Source organism: Pistacia vera, unplaced genomic scaffold, assembly GCF_008641045.1.
Source record: "Pistacia vera cultivar Batoury unplaced genomic scaffold, PisVer_v2 Contig46, whole genome shotgun sequence".
In the NCBI taxonomy this organism is placed as follows: Eukaryota; Viridiplantae; Streptophyta; class Magnoliopsida; order Sapindales; family Anacardiaceae; genus Pistacia; species Pistacia vera.
Window position 1 is genome coordinate 1,213,045 of NW_022196290.1, and position 13,125 is coordinate 1,226,169.

The following is a 13,125-nucleotide window of genomic DNA, read 5'->3' on the forward strand; positions in this document are numbered from 1 at the left end:
TGTTCTGCTTAATCTTTAAAATGAAAGGCTTTTTAATCATGCTCTTCCAATATCAATTCATAAGTTGTATTATCATCCATCTTACAGAAATGGGAAATGGCAAAAGTTAGAATCAAAACCTTTCAGTAATGTTGAGCTCATACAGGGTCCATGAAAAAGCCAAAAGACTAATATTTTCAACCATTTATCTTAAGTAGTCTCACAAAAGAGGTGGTGGGGTTGACTGTTGAGGTTGAAGGACCGTTAATTGAAGAAACAGAAATTGACTATAAAAACCAAATTCACACTTAAATCGATGAACAAAGATAGCCTCCTACTCAAGAGATCCCTATCATGAAGTCTCTTTGTTATGTAAGAACAAACTTATTCGTGACATATTGCATCTGCGACAAGACTATAAGAGTATTAAGTTGGTGATTTAGTTCCCAATCTTTTGATCTACTAATTGAATAAGCATCAGACTTTAATGCTTGCGATACATCAAAACATAACTCAGTATGTGTAAGTGGAGAGTAAATGAATGCCACTCACACTCCAACAATCATATATTCTAATAAATTCCAAACAAGGCTAGATCTGAATTCTCCTTCTCTTTGGTCCATAAGTATGCTCCATTGGAATATGTTAGCCAGAATATATGACTCCACTGAATCAAAATCAAAATTATGCTAATGATTATTCAAAGCAATTCCCACCTAAGTCATCCCAATGTTTTAGCAAGGCTTCCAAGAGTTTTGTGTCTCAAGTAAGTGGAGGGTTATCCATACTGGATTCTAGCATGCTTAGAAACTATCGAAGACAAAACTTTTCTTCAGTTTGACTGAAAGTTTAAAACCCACAATCTATTCACTTTCATACCACCAGTGCAGCCACCACGCTTGGCTGTTCACTTATTTATGTACTTGATGACAATATTGAGATCTTAGAACAAGTCTGCTAGGAAATTCAATCAAAAAATGACACCTACCCTTTTGTTACGGCCAATTAATTAAACAATCTTTAACCAATCTTATCATGTAGTTAGTGACTTAATGGCAGGATAGTTATCTCAAAGTGGCGCCAGTAATGTGTACGCAGAATACCTTATTAAGAAATATGAATGAGCTTCAACCATGCATATCCAGGTCATAATCTCTACTTTTTTCACCTTAAAGATGATAATGAAAGATCTTAAAACAAAGACATCCACTATTCTTAATTTAGTATCCCATGTGCAGTGATTATGCAGAGTCACTAAACAAAGCAGAAAGATTCATATATTTAGAAACGGAACTCTTATCATATCACATTCACATGAACTAACTAATATCAAGGAGTGAGCACAGCAAAAAGAAAGAAATTTGTGATCTTGGGCAGTTAAGTTAAGAAGTGAATAATGGGACAAAATTGGCAAAGAATCAAGCAATAGTTATATTGCACACCTATCTGCTTTACTGATTAGTTATTAGTTAATCACTTTTAGACATAAATAAAAAAAGTTAAATTCCCTAATGTCATACACAACTTTCAACAGAAGAACCAACCAATATGTTTCAACAACTTAACTGGCAGTTTTGGAAAAGAAAACTGACCTCATTCCACAGCCGTAAGCCTCTAAACCTGTTGCATATGGCATGAATGTGATATCAACTTCAAATATTCCTGTATACTATATAGAAAAAGCAGTGACAGAAAGTGATGAATAAAATTAAGATTGGCACACACAGACGTAGAGGGAGAGGGTTACCAATCCAATGAATCATTGTGTATATTGAATAAAAATAAGCGTAAAAAAGCAAGCGGAGAGAAGTTCATTAAAATAAAACCATTTCGGTATCTTCATGCTCTATAACACATAATCAACTGAGGTCATATTCAACAACTTCGATGTTAAATGGGGCTATTATCTTATGATAATCCCAAAGTGGCCACACTTTTAGCTTTAGTTCGTTTGTAGTTTTTGATGGCTGTGAAGAGTCGAGAGCACCCAGTATAAATCCAAAATTGGGGCGGGCATTCATTGAATTTTCTAGATTATTAAAGCAAAAGGGACAAATATGAATCTTGTACTGATTTCAGATATCAACTTGTCACTTACTACTATATGAATAACGATACAATAGATGTAGCTTCGAAAAGAATATCATCAATTTTTATTGATGTAATCTTATCTTACAAGACATTTCCAGCATCCATCCTCAATAATAACCAATTAAAATTGGTTAAATCATAACAGAATAAAATTAATATAAGATGAGAAAGGGTAAGCTTTGTTCGTTATTTTGTACCCAGGGTTGAAAGGGGTCCCTGTAAGTACAATGAATTTATTCCTCTTGATCAATAATTGGGATTGTGAAGGCAATTGCATGACTATTTACATACTCTTGATTTTGCTTTGGAAAAATGGATGAAGAGAATGAACTCCTTCCAGGTATAGAGGTGTCTGCATTTCAATCAAGCGAGAGACCTACAAAGACGACTTGTTTCTGTTAACAAAATATATGCAACAATTTCTTGTTTAAATATGTTATGGGCATAGAGCCAATAGATAAAACATGAGAAGCACTGTTAACTGGAGTTTGAAACAAACTGATTGGAATAGTTCAAATCATATATTCAATTAAGTTAAGCTGAATATAGACATACAATATTCTAGAGTAAAACAGAAAGAAGATATAAAAAGAAAGTGTTAAACAAAATCTACTCCTAAAATTACTCTCTAAATCAACTCCTAAAAGTACTCTCTAAATCACCAACTACTCCTAATAAATACGGCCAATAAATGATTCCAATTTAAATCAATAAGACTTAAAATAGAAACAAATGTTAGAGATTCAAGTATGTATTCTAACATTAACTAGTAAATATTATGAATCATCAGTTAGGTACACGCCACACAGTAAGGAATCACTAATAAAGAAACAGGACGCTTTTGTGCTTAATATCAAGAAACACTGACCAAGCAAGCCACAGTACCATTGTTCAAATGTTAAAAAGTAATATATTTTGGATCAGCTCAACAAACGCATTTTATCTCTTCCCTTCCCTTTCTTAAGAAAGGAAGGGAGAGTGCACCAAAAAACAAAACAAATTTTTGAGAAAAGCAGAACACTACTTACTGCTCGGCGGAAGGCAAACATCTCTTCTTGTCCAGATAGCATGGAAACTATACCAGCAGGTGCACCACCTGAACTCACAGAGCCTTCTGCTAAAACATTTTGGCGAAGTTTCCCTCCCTCTATCTCTGTTTCAAACTGAAAACTGAAATACAAGTAGGTATGCCTATGTTAGTCATAAACATATGATTCAGAACCCCTAGATTTCCGAAAATTCCTAAGGTGCATTGATAAACATTTCTAAAGAAAAGAAAGTATATAACATTGCAAACTTGCAGCTCAGTCTAAAAATCAAACTCCTTCATTTTTTGCTCTAAAGAAAGAAATAATAATTCCAGAATTAAAAGCTACAGTTGGAAAACGATTTATTGAGATCCAGAAACATTTAGGCAGGGTATGCAGATGAAAAATAAATGATATCAAGCCAACTGGTACAAAATAAAATACCTACCTTTCCAAATCAAAAAGTGTACCCTCTTCAGTTCCTTGAAATAAATCATCAATAGAAGAAGCCGCAGAACAGACAAGGCAGCAATGATAGTTGTATAGCTCATCAATTAGGGTGATAAACCTACGTGCCTAAAGTGAAGCAGGTTAGTATCAGCAGGAACAAGAATGTAATTAATTGTGTCAATCATAGTTGATCTGTAGGATTTGAAACAAGATTCCAAAGCTAAAAAAGTACTTAAAGTAGAAAGCAGTTTCTGCAATGGAACTCCCAAATATTGTTCCTTTTCTTAGCTCAATTATATCAAAGTTTGGCAGTAAAAACATTAAAATGTTGCTAATGTACCTTGTCACGAATTCGCATACTCATTACTGGAATGTCGGAGATGAAAACAGTGTGATAGTTTTGTGCTACTGCAATATAATCTGCTGCACCCACCTGACATTGGACAATAAAGTTAAAAACACCATCCCAAAAAAGGAAAAGTGAGCAAGTCACAAACAAGCCCAAGTTAAAAGTAAAAAGGAAAACAAACTATCAAATAGTTTAAATGCCTAGCCATCTTCTAAAGTCACTGAAAGAAGAGCCTGATGAGCTTTTGAGAATTAAAATAGCTCACCTAAGATGAAAAAAATTTGGCAGATGAAAGTAATCGATTTAGCAAAAAAATAAATAAACAAAAGATTAGTAATAAAATGAGGATATCTACACATACAAACACACTACGCATATATATGAAGATGTGCAATTATATATAGCAATTAACTAATAAATGATTTGTTGACTAAATAGAAAAAGTATGAACAAAAATCACATATTCATGCAGAAGGGCAAGTCTAATACCGGGCGACCACATAGATACTCGAATGTTAACCGTGCCACTCCATTACAGCTTTGAGGAACTTCCAATGTTCTGATTGTGAACAAAAGTGCAATTTAATTTGGGAAGGGTAAATTGATTAAATTTCTGTATTTAAGACTGAAAAGTACCTCCCAAACATCACCCGGATGGTATGGGATGTGATTTTTCCTCCCAACTGGATTGTGACTTGTTCCCACGTTGTCTCAAATGCCCTTAGAGCATTGCCATCCAAGGGCCAGAAGTAGTGAACCTGCATGTACGAAACTATAATCTCAAAAACTACACAGATAGAAACAGCATGCTCAAACACTTGTCAATAATTAGAACCTGACTCTTTATTTCTCAAGTTATTTTACACTGGGACAGAAAAAATTGAAGCGTGATGACAAGCTATGATTTAGTCACTTCACCCAGAAAAAGCTTGGAAATTTAATGAAAATGTTTCAACTCGTAGTCTTAATCTTTCGAGTTCTTTTTTCCCATTTCACTAGACTAATCACCGCATACATGACAAATCTTTTTTAGCTGAAGATTCAACTTAAATTTAAACAGCAAACATTCCTAATATCGAGGACTTGCCTCTTCCTGAATCTAACTAAATGACGGAAAATTAAGACCGAGAAAAGCCATCATGATAGTTCTCATTTTGCCTCCAAAAGGTTAAACGTGAAAGGTTGTGGAAGATATTAAACTCTACATAAAATCACCTGGTGTTAAGATGTCAAGATAATTCTTAGAGTAAAAGATCTTGATGGTAGTTAACAGATAAAGAAGAAACCACCAATGGTAACATCTCACCTGGTCTATAGATCTTTGTGCTATAAGGCGACGGTAATCGATTTCACTTCCAATTGCAATAATCTCACAATGCTTCTCCAATTTTGAAACAAATTTTTGGAATAACTCCCGGTGCATGCCATCCTGCATGAGAAGGATTTTCAAAAACACAAATTAACCCAGGCAAATTATATTTTTTTCTGAAAACAGTTGTAATGTTTCTATGCGTTATATATGTTAAATAACCACCCAATACATAAACTTAATGACAAGGACCATCAATAATAATATTTAAGCTTTAGAACATGGATCAAACATAACAACCACTAACACAACTAATCATAATATTAAATAAAATAGGGGGATTCGATAACAACAAACTCAGTTTATTATAATTTCATCAACACAATGAGGAATTTCAATGCAAGATCTGGTCAATTAAGCTCTTGCATTCATCAACATCAATCAGCAACATACCTGATTTAAATCATGTGGTTCTCTATTACTTGTGGCCACAAGAACAGTTCCAGTACTCAACAATCTGCTTAAAATTCCAGATAAGGCCACAATAGCGAATACATCCACAGTCTGTACTAGAAAGCAAAAGATTTATGTCATAAAGAGTTGCCAGTTCAATAAGCTGGTTCTTTTAGCAACAGGTTTTGGGAAGTGATAAACACTATCAAATGTTACCACATAATCCTAATTCATCTTTTGGAAAATGCAGAGAGTTCTTGGCTATAACTATGTCAGGGTAATATGAAAGTGAACTAGCATGCCATTTTGTTCAGTGAGAACTTGGTCATCGGTAGAGCTCTGCTTTAATATGACCTTTACAACATGGATTTTTACTGTGCCCAAGCAAATTACAGAGAGCTACATGAAGGATATCATCACTGAACTTCAGAGTAAAAAATAAACCCATATATATTTGATTGCTTAATATAAAAGTGTCAACATATGATATCTGAGCAATAGATTTACATTGAAGCAAGAGTGCAACACGACCTTATAACTGTGATGTCAATGAAATAAATGAAAACCAGACCCTTTATACATGTAGCATCACCTGTATCTCATCAAAGCAAAGAACACTGGCCCCTCTTTGTTCTGCATGCTGCTCCACAAGAAACTTATCCGCTACAGCAGGAAGAATGTTTTTAATCTGAACATCCTGCTTATATCTTTCTTCTGCAGCTACCCATTCCTTAACTTTCATATCAAATGGAAGACTCGTGATCCAATTAGATATGCTAGATTGCAAAGAATTTTCCTCCACTTGATTTTTCCATAACCTATGCATATGTTCATTAATTTTTAGCATAGCCTGCAAAAACATATTTTTTTTTATAAATGGAATCGAGTGCAGATTACATATACAGCCACCTACTAATAGCATGCAAAGAAAATATAAAATCCTAAGAGTTACCATCAAACGACGGCATTCACATACTGCAGGGGAAGAAACCTTTTTCTCTTAACCCAAGTACAAATGCATAATCTTTCATATATGAAAATAAATTTGAATTTATAGATCCGATCACAAGGAATTTTTAGGATATCAGGAAAATCAGAATCAAGAGTTCACCTCATGAAAATGAAACCTTCGTCGAAGTTTAACAATTCCTTCAGTGCCACAATAAAACATGTCCATAAGCATGGTTTTTCCTACACACAACAATTTCTTTACTTTATAATAGTCTCATGAATAGACACAAAAAGATTAAATGAAACGCTCAGAGACAAATTTAAAAGCAACTAGCTATCTCCACTGCAACTGATTTATCTAAAGAGCAACAAGAAATGATCCATGGAACAGTACCATGCTATCAGATGAGAAACCAATTCATTGATATTGCTGAATGTATAATTAATTGTTATATCTTGTATGCCCAAGCTTCACAAGTAAGCATAAATAAGATCTACCAAAGCATAAATAAGATCTACCAAAGCATAAATAAGATCTACCAACATACCACTTCCAACGTTGCCATATATATAGAGTCCTTTTGGGGCTGGAGGAGCAGTTGGACGCTGACCAACAAGAGAATCCAACTTCCTTTCTCGGTTAAGGTATGAAACCCATTTCCCCACTCCTGGTTCTACATTTTTGGGTTTTTTCCTGAATCAAAAGAGGTTCCATATAATCAGACAAGGCATCATTAAAATTTCTCCAGTGATGATATCTACTTTGTTTCCAATATCCTTGAGAGGAATCACTAAAGCTCCGTATCTTTAATATTGTAAAGCCCACGGCCACAGAATACAGAATGCTTCCATCATGTTTTCAGAGGTTTCCTAATCTTTGGCAGTATTTGCCATAGTTTAATTAGGAAGAAAAAAAATGATTTTACAGCATATTAATTTATAGGAATCCCACCTCTGGTAATGGAAAAAGAAGAGAACAATTGAATCAGTTAAGAGGAATATTCTCAGCTATTTATGTGCTGTAGTTTCTCTCGAATTAGCTCAATGATATTTGTTCTTGATTACATCCATGACCTAAAGTACAGAAGCATCAGAACATGCAAATATAAACATATATTTTATAGTAAACCAGAGGGTTAGTCTAAAACATGTCATAACAGAACCAGACAATGCCTCACCGAAACATCCATCTTTCCAAAATTTTATTCTGATGCTTGTTAACTGAACCCCACAAGTCCCCCTGCTGCTTCAGCTCAGCTTCCTCCATCAATATCTTGCGCCTCTCATTCTCTCTTTTCTTCTCCCAGTTGGCTAGGTTTACCTACAAAAAGTAAGGAGAGGATGCAAATCATAATGGTGGTCAAAGAATAACAAGAACACCAAATCTGGCACATAGCGCGACAGATTATCACATCCAGACTTTACATGATATCCCTCCATATCTTTTTCATATTGTTCCAGTCTCCCAAGCAAATTTTCTAATGCCAACGCAATCCTTTCCTGGTTAGGATCGTGCTGCAGTTTCCCCTCCTCAATCAGTTTCTTGTACTGCATCAGTGGTCCTGAAAGATAAATTTTTTAAACCATATTAACGAAGATACCATGGAAAATTCAACAACCGCTATCTTTTTGTCTAATAAATATACCATTCATCAAAGAAGTGGAATTAAAAAAAAAAAAAATTTAGCTCACCTAAGATGAAAAAAATTTGGCAGATGAAAGTAATCAACTTAGCAAAAAAATAAATAAACAAAAGATTAGTAATAAAATGAGGATATATACACATACAAACACACTACGCATATATATGAAGATGTGCAATTATATATAGCAATTAACTAATAAATGATTTGTTGACTAAATAGAAAAAGTATGAACAAAAATCACATATTCATGCAGAAGGGCAAGTCTAATACCGGGCGACCACATAGATACTCGAATGTTAACCGTGCCACTCCATTACAGCTTTGAGGAACTTCCAATGTTCTGATTGTGAACAAAAGTGCAATTTAATTTGGGAAGGGTAAATTGATTAAATTTCTGAATTTAAGACTGAAAAGTACCTCCCAAACATCACCCGGATGGTATGGGATGTGATTTTTCCTCCCAACTGGATTGTGACTTGTTCCCACGTTGTCTCAAATGCCCTTAGAGCATTGCCATCCAAGGGCCAGAAGTAGTGAACCTGCATGTACGAAACTATAATCTCAAAAACTACACAGATAGAAACAGCATGCTCAAACACTTGTCAATAATTAGAACCTGACTCTTTATTTCTCAAGTTATTTTACACTGGGACAGAAAAAATTGAAGCGTGATGACAAGCTATGATTTAGTCACTTCACCCAGAAAAAGCTTGGAAATTTAATGAAAATGTTTCAACTCGTAGTCTTAATCTTTCGAGTTCTTTTTTCCCATTTCACTAGACTAATCACCGCATACATGACAAATCTTTTTTAGCTGAAGATTCAACTTAAATTTAAACAGCAAAAATTCCTAATATCGAGGACTTGCCTCTTCCTGAATCTAACTAAATGACGGAAAATTAAGACCGAGAAAAGCCATCATGATAGTTCTCATTTTGCCTCCAAAAGGTTAAACGTGAAAGGTTGTGGAAGATATTAAACTCTACATAAAATCACCTGGTGTTAAGATGTCAAGATAATTCTTAGAGTAAAAGATCTTGATGGTAGTTAACAGATAAAGAAGAAACCACCAATGGTAACATCTCACCTGGTCTATAGATCTTTGTGCTATAAGGCGACGGTAATCGATTTCACTTCCAATTGCAATAATCTCACAATGCTTCTCCAATTTTGAAACAAATTTTTGGAATAACTCCCGGTGCATGCCATCCTGCATGAGAAGGATTTTCAAAAACACAAATTAACCCAGGCAAATTATATTTTTTTCTGAAAACAGTTGTAATGTTTCTATGCGTTATATATGTTAAATAACCACCCAATACATAAACTTAATGACAAGGACCAGCAATAATAATATTTAAGCTTTAGAACATGGATCAAACATAACAACCACAAACACAACTAATCATAATATTAAATAAAATAGGGGGATTCGATAACAACAAACTCAGTTTATTATAATTTCATCAACACAATGAGGAATTTGAATGCAAGATCTGGTCAATTAAGCTCTTGCATTCATCAACATCAATCAGCAACATACCTGATTTAAATCATGTGGTTCTCTATTACTTGTGGCCACAAGAACAGTTCCAGTACTCAACAATCTGCCTAAAATTCCAGATAAGGCCACAATAGCGAATACATCCACAGTCTGTACTAGAAAGCAAAAGATTTGTGTCATAAAGAGTTGCCAGTTCAATAAGCTGGTTCTTTTAGCAACAGGTTCTGGGAAGTGATAAACACTATCAAATGTTACCACATAATCCTAATTCATCTTTTGGAAAATGCAGAGAGTTCTTGGCTATCACTATGTCAGGGTAATATGAAAGTGAACTAGCATGCCATTTTGTTCAGTGAGAACTTGGTCATCGGTAGAGCTCTGCTTTAATATGACCTTTACAACATGGATTTTTACTGTGCCCAAGCAAATTACAGAGAGCTACATGAAGGATATCATCACTGAACTTCAGAGTAAAAAATAAACCCATATATATTTGATTGCTTAATATAAAAGTGTCAACATATGATATCTGAGCAATAGATTTACATTGAAGCAAGAGTGCAACACGACCTTATAACTGTGATGTCAATGAAATAAATGAAAACCAGACCCTTTATACATGTAGCATCACCTGTATCTCATCAAAGCAAAGAACACTGGCCCCTCTTTGTTCTGCATGCTGCTCCACAAGAAACTTATCCGCTACAGCAGGAAGAATGTTTTTAATCTGAACATCCTGCTTATATCTTTCTTCTGCAGCTACCCATTCCTTAACTTTCATATCAAATGGAAGACTCGTGATCCAATTAGATATGCTAGATTGCAAAGAATTTTCCTCCACTTGATTTTTCCATAACCTATGCATATGTTCATTAATTTTTAGCATAGCCTGCAAAAACATATTTTTTTTTATAAATGGAATCGAGTGCAGATTACATATACAGCCACCTACTAATAGCATGCAAAGAAAATATAAAATCCTAAGAGTTACCATCAAACGACGGCATTCACATACTGCAGGGGAAGAAACCTTTTTCTCTTAACCCAAGTACAAATGCATAATCTTTCATATATGAAAATAAATTTGAATTTATAGATCCGATCACAAGGAATTTTTAGGATATCAGGAAAATCAGAATCAAGAGTTCACCTCATGAAAATGAAACCTTCGTCGAAGTTTAACAATTCCTTCAGTGCCACAATAAAACATGTCCATAAGCATGGTTTTTCCTACACACAACAATTTCTTTACTTTATAATAGTCTCATGAATAGACACAAAAAGATTAAATGAAACGCTCAGAGACAAATTTAAAAGCAACTAGCTATCTCCACTGCAACTGATTTATCTAAAGAGCAACAAGAAATGATCCATGGAACAGTACCATGCTATCAGATGAGAAACCAATTCATTGATATTGCTGAATGTATAATTAATTGTTATATCTTGTATGCCCAAGCTTCACAAGTAAGCATAAATAAGATCTACCAAAGCATAAATAAGATCTACCAAAGCATAAATAAGATCTACCAACATACCACTTCCAACGTTGCCATATATATATAGTCCTTTTGGGGCTGGAGGAGCAGTTGGACGCTGACCAACAAGAGAATCCAACTTCCTTTCTCGGTTAAGGTATGAAACCCATTTCCCCACTCCTGGTTCTACATTTTTGGGTTTTTTCCTGAATCAAAAGAGGTTCCATGTAATCAGACAAGGCATCATTAAAATTTCTCCAGTGTTGATATCTACTTTGTTTCCAATATCCTTGAGAGGAATCACTAAAGCTCCATATCTTTAATATTATAAAGCCCACAGCCACAGAATACAGAATGCTTCAATCATGTTTTCAGAGGTTTCCTAATCTTTGGCAGTATTTGCCATAGTTTAATTAGGAAGATAAAAAATGATTTTACAGCATATTAATTTATGGGAATCCCACCTCTGGTAATGGAAAAAGAAGAGAACAATTGAATCAGTTAAAAGGAATATTCTCAGCTAATTATGTGCTGTAGTTTCTCTCGAATTAGCTCAATGATATTTGTTCTTGATTACATCCATGACCTAAAATACAAAAGCATCAGAACATGCAAATATAAACATATATTTTATAGTAAGCCAGAGGGTTAGTCTAAAACATGTCATAACAGAACCAGACAATGCCTCACCGAAACATCCATCTTTCCAAAATTTTATTCTGATGCTTGTTAACTGAACCCCACAAGTCCCCCTGCTGCTTCAGCTCAGCTTCCTCCATCAATATCTTGCGCCTCTCATTCTCTCTTTTCTTCTCCCAGTTGGCTAGGTTTACCTACAAAAAGTAAGGAGAGGATGCAAATCATAATGGTGGTCAAAGAATAACAAGAACACCAAATCTGGCACATAGCGCGACAGATTATCACATCCAGACTTTACATGATATCCCTCCATATCTTTTTCATATTGTTCCAATCTCCCAAGCAAATTTTCTAATGCCAACGCAATCCTTTCCTGGTTAGGATCGTGCTGCAGTTTCCCCTCCTCAATCAGTTTCTTGTACTGCATCAGTGGTCCTGAAAGATAAATTTTTTAAACCATATTAACGAAGATACCATGGAAAATTCAACAACCGCTATCTTTTTGTCTAATAAATATACCATTCATCAAAGAAGTGGAATTAAAAAAAAAAAAAAGTTAATCCCCTGATCAATGGAATCGATTCAGGAATTCTACGATCACTTTGTAAAATATACAAGCCACTGGAATAATTGACCAGATTACATGTTGAACTAGGTAAGTAGGAAGTTGCGTTAAGTAGCTCCGACGTTAAAAACAACAGATTTTTTATTTTTCAAAGTTCAGTGGATCAAGAAATCCCTGTCTGTTCTATTCTCAATTTCCCTCGAAGAAACATTAATACTCAAATTATTGACACCAATAATATTCACATTCCCGAAATAAACTTATTTCCTATAACCATTAACATCATCCAGCTTATACTGTCACATTATCACAAAATCTGATTTTCATAATAATTAAAATTACTTAACATTAACTAGCATATAATAAGAGGGCAGGTACCTAGAGGCTTTGGAGATGAAAGGCGAGAATAACAGCGAAGCACATTTATGCAAACCTTCTTATTATAAGTTCCTCTTTGGACGTAAAACCCTAGATAGAGAAGCGAAGCCATTGAAGACAAATTTCTCATTCTTCTCTGCGGAGCTACGACTGTGATTTCGGTTTCCAAATGGCCGTCTGGTACACAGAGAAAAGCGTAGAAGGAAGTAGAGGAGAGATGATGTGGCTGTTTCTTTGATAACCACGTGGAGAAAAGTTGGAGTATTGTTGACGTGGATAGCAAAGGGACTGTTAGATTCGATCCT

The 13,125-nt window shown here is 34.7% G+C and overlaps 2 protein-coding genes across 2 annotated transcripts; both read right to left on the reverse strand.

Annotated features, from left to right (window-relative positions):
• Nucleotides 1-2,036: 2,036 nt before the first annotated feature.
• LOC116145059 (putative ATPase N2B) lies at nucleotides 2,037-8,263 on the reverse strand. Its single transcript, XM_031430506.1, has 14 exons — nucleotides 8,257-8,263; nucleotides 8,036-8,172; nucleotides 7,789-7,931; nucleotides 7,159-7,304; nucleotides 6,771-6,850; nucleotides 6,252-6,509; nucleotides 5,660-5,770; nucleotides 5,204-5,326; nucleotides 4,534-4,655; nucleotides 4,387-4,456; nucleotides 3,889-3,981; nucleotides 3,547-3,674; nucleotides 3,099-3,240; nucleotides 2,037-2,446 (listed from the first exon to the last, which is right to left on the reverse strand). The coding sequence occupies exons 1-14, from the start codon at nucleotides 8,261-8,263 to the stop codon at nucleotides 2,354-2,356; spliced, it is 1,653 nt and encodes a 550-aa protein (XP_031286366.1). The 3' UTR covers nucleotides 2,037-2,353.
• LOC116145084 (putative ATPase N2B) lies at nucleotides 3,997-13,052 on the reverse strand. The gene is made up of 11 exons (XM_031430528.1): nucleotides 12,821-13,052; nucleotides 12,176-12,312; nucleotides 11,929-12,071; nucleotides 11,299-11,444; nucleotides 10,911-10,990; nucleotides 10,392-10,649; nucleotides 9,800-9,910; nucleotides 9,344-9,466; nucleotides 8,674-8,795; nucleotides 8,303-8,596; nucleotides 3,997-4,162 (listed from the first exon to the last, which is right to left on the reverse strand). Exons 1-10 carry the CDS (start codon nucleotides 12,948-12,950, stop codon nucleotides 8,494-8,496), a joined length of 1,353 nt encoding a protein of 450 aa, XP_031286388.1. The 5' UTR covers nucleotides 12,951-13,052; the 3' UTR covers nucleotides 3,997-4,162; nucleotides 8,303-8,493.
• Between the last annotated feature and the right edge of the window lie 73 nt (nucleotides 13,053-13,125).

Coding starts and splice junctions, on each gene's coding strand:
- LOC116145084 (XM_031430528.1), bottom strand. CDS start 12,950: ATGAGAAATTTGTCTTCAATGGCTTCGCTTCTCTATCTAGGGTTTTAC. Junction 10,991..11,298: donor ATATGGCAACGTTGGAAGTG/GTATGTTGGTAG, acceptor TGTTGTGTGTAG/GAAAAACCATGCTTATGGAC. Junction 9,467..9,799: donor AACCACATGATTTAAATCAG/GTATGTTGCTGA, acceptor CTTCTCATGCAG/GATGGCATGCACCGGGAGTT.
- LOC116145059 (XM_031430506.1), bottom strand. Junction 7,932..8,035: donor AAGATATGGAGGGATATCAT/GTAAAGTCTGGA, acceptor TACTTTTTGTAG/GTAAACCTAGCCAACTGGGA. Junction 5,327..5,659: donor AACCACATGATTTAAATCAG/GTATGTTGCTGA, acceptor CTTCTCATGCAG/GATGGCATGCACCGGGAGTT.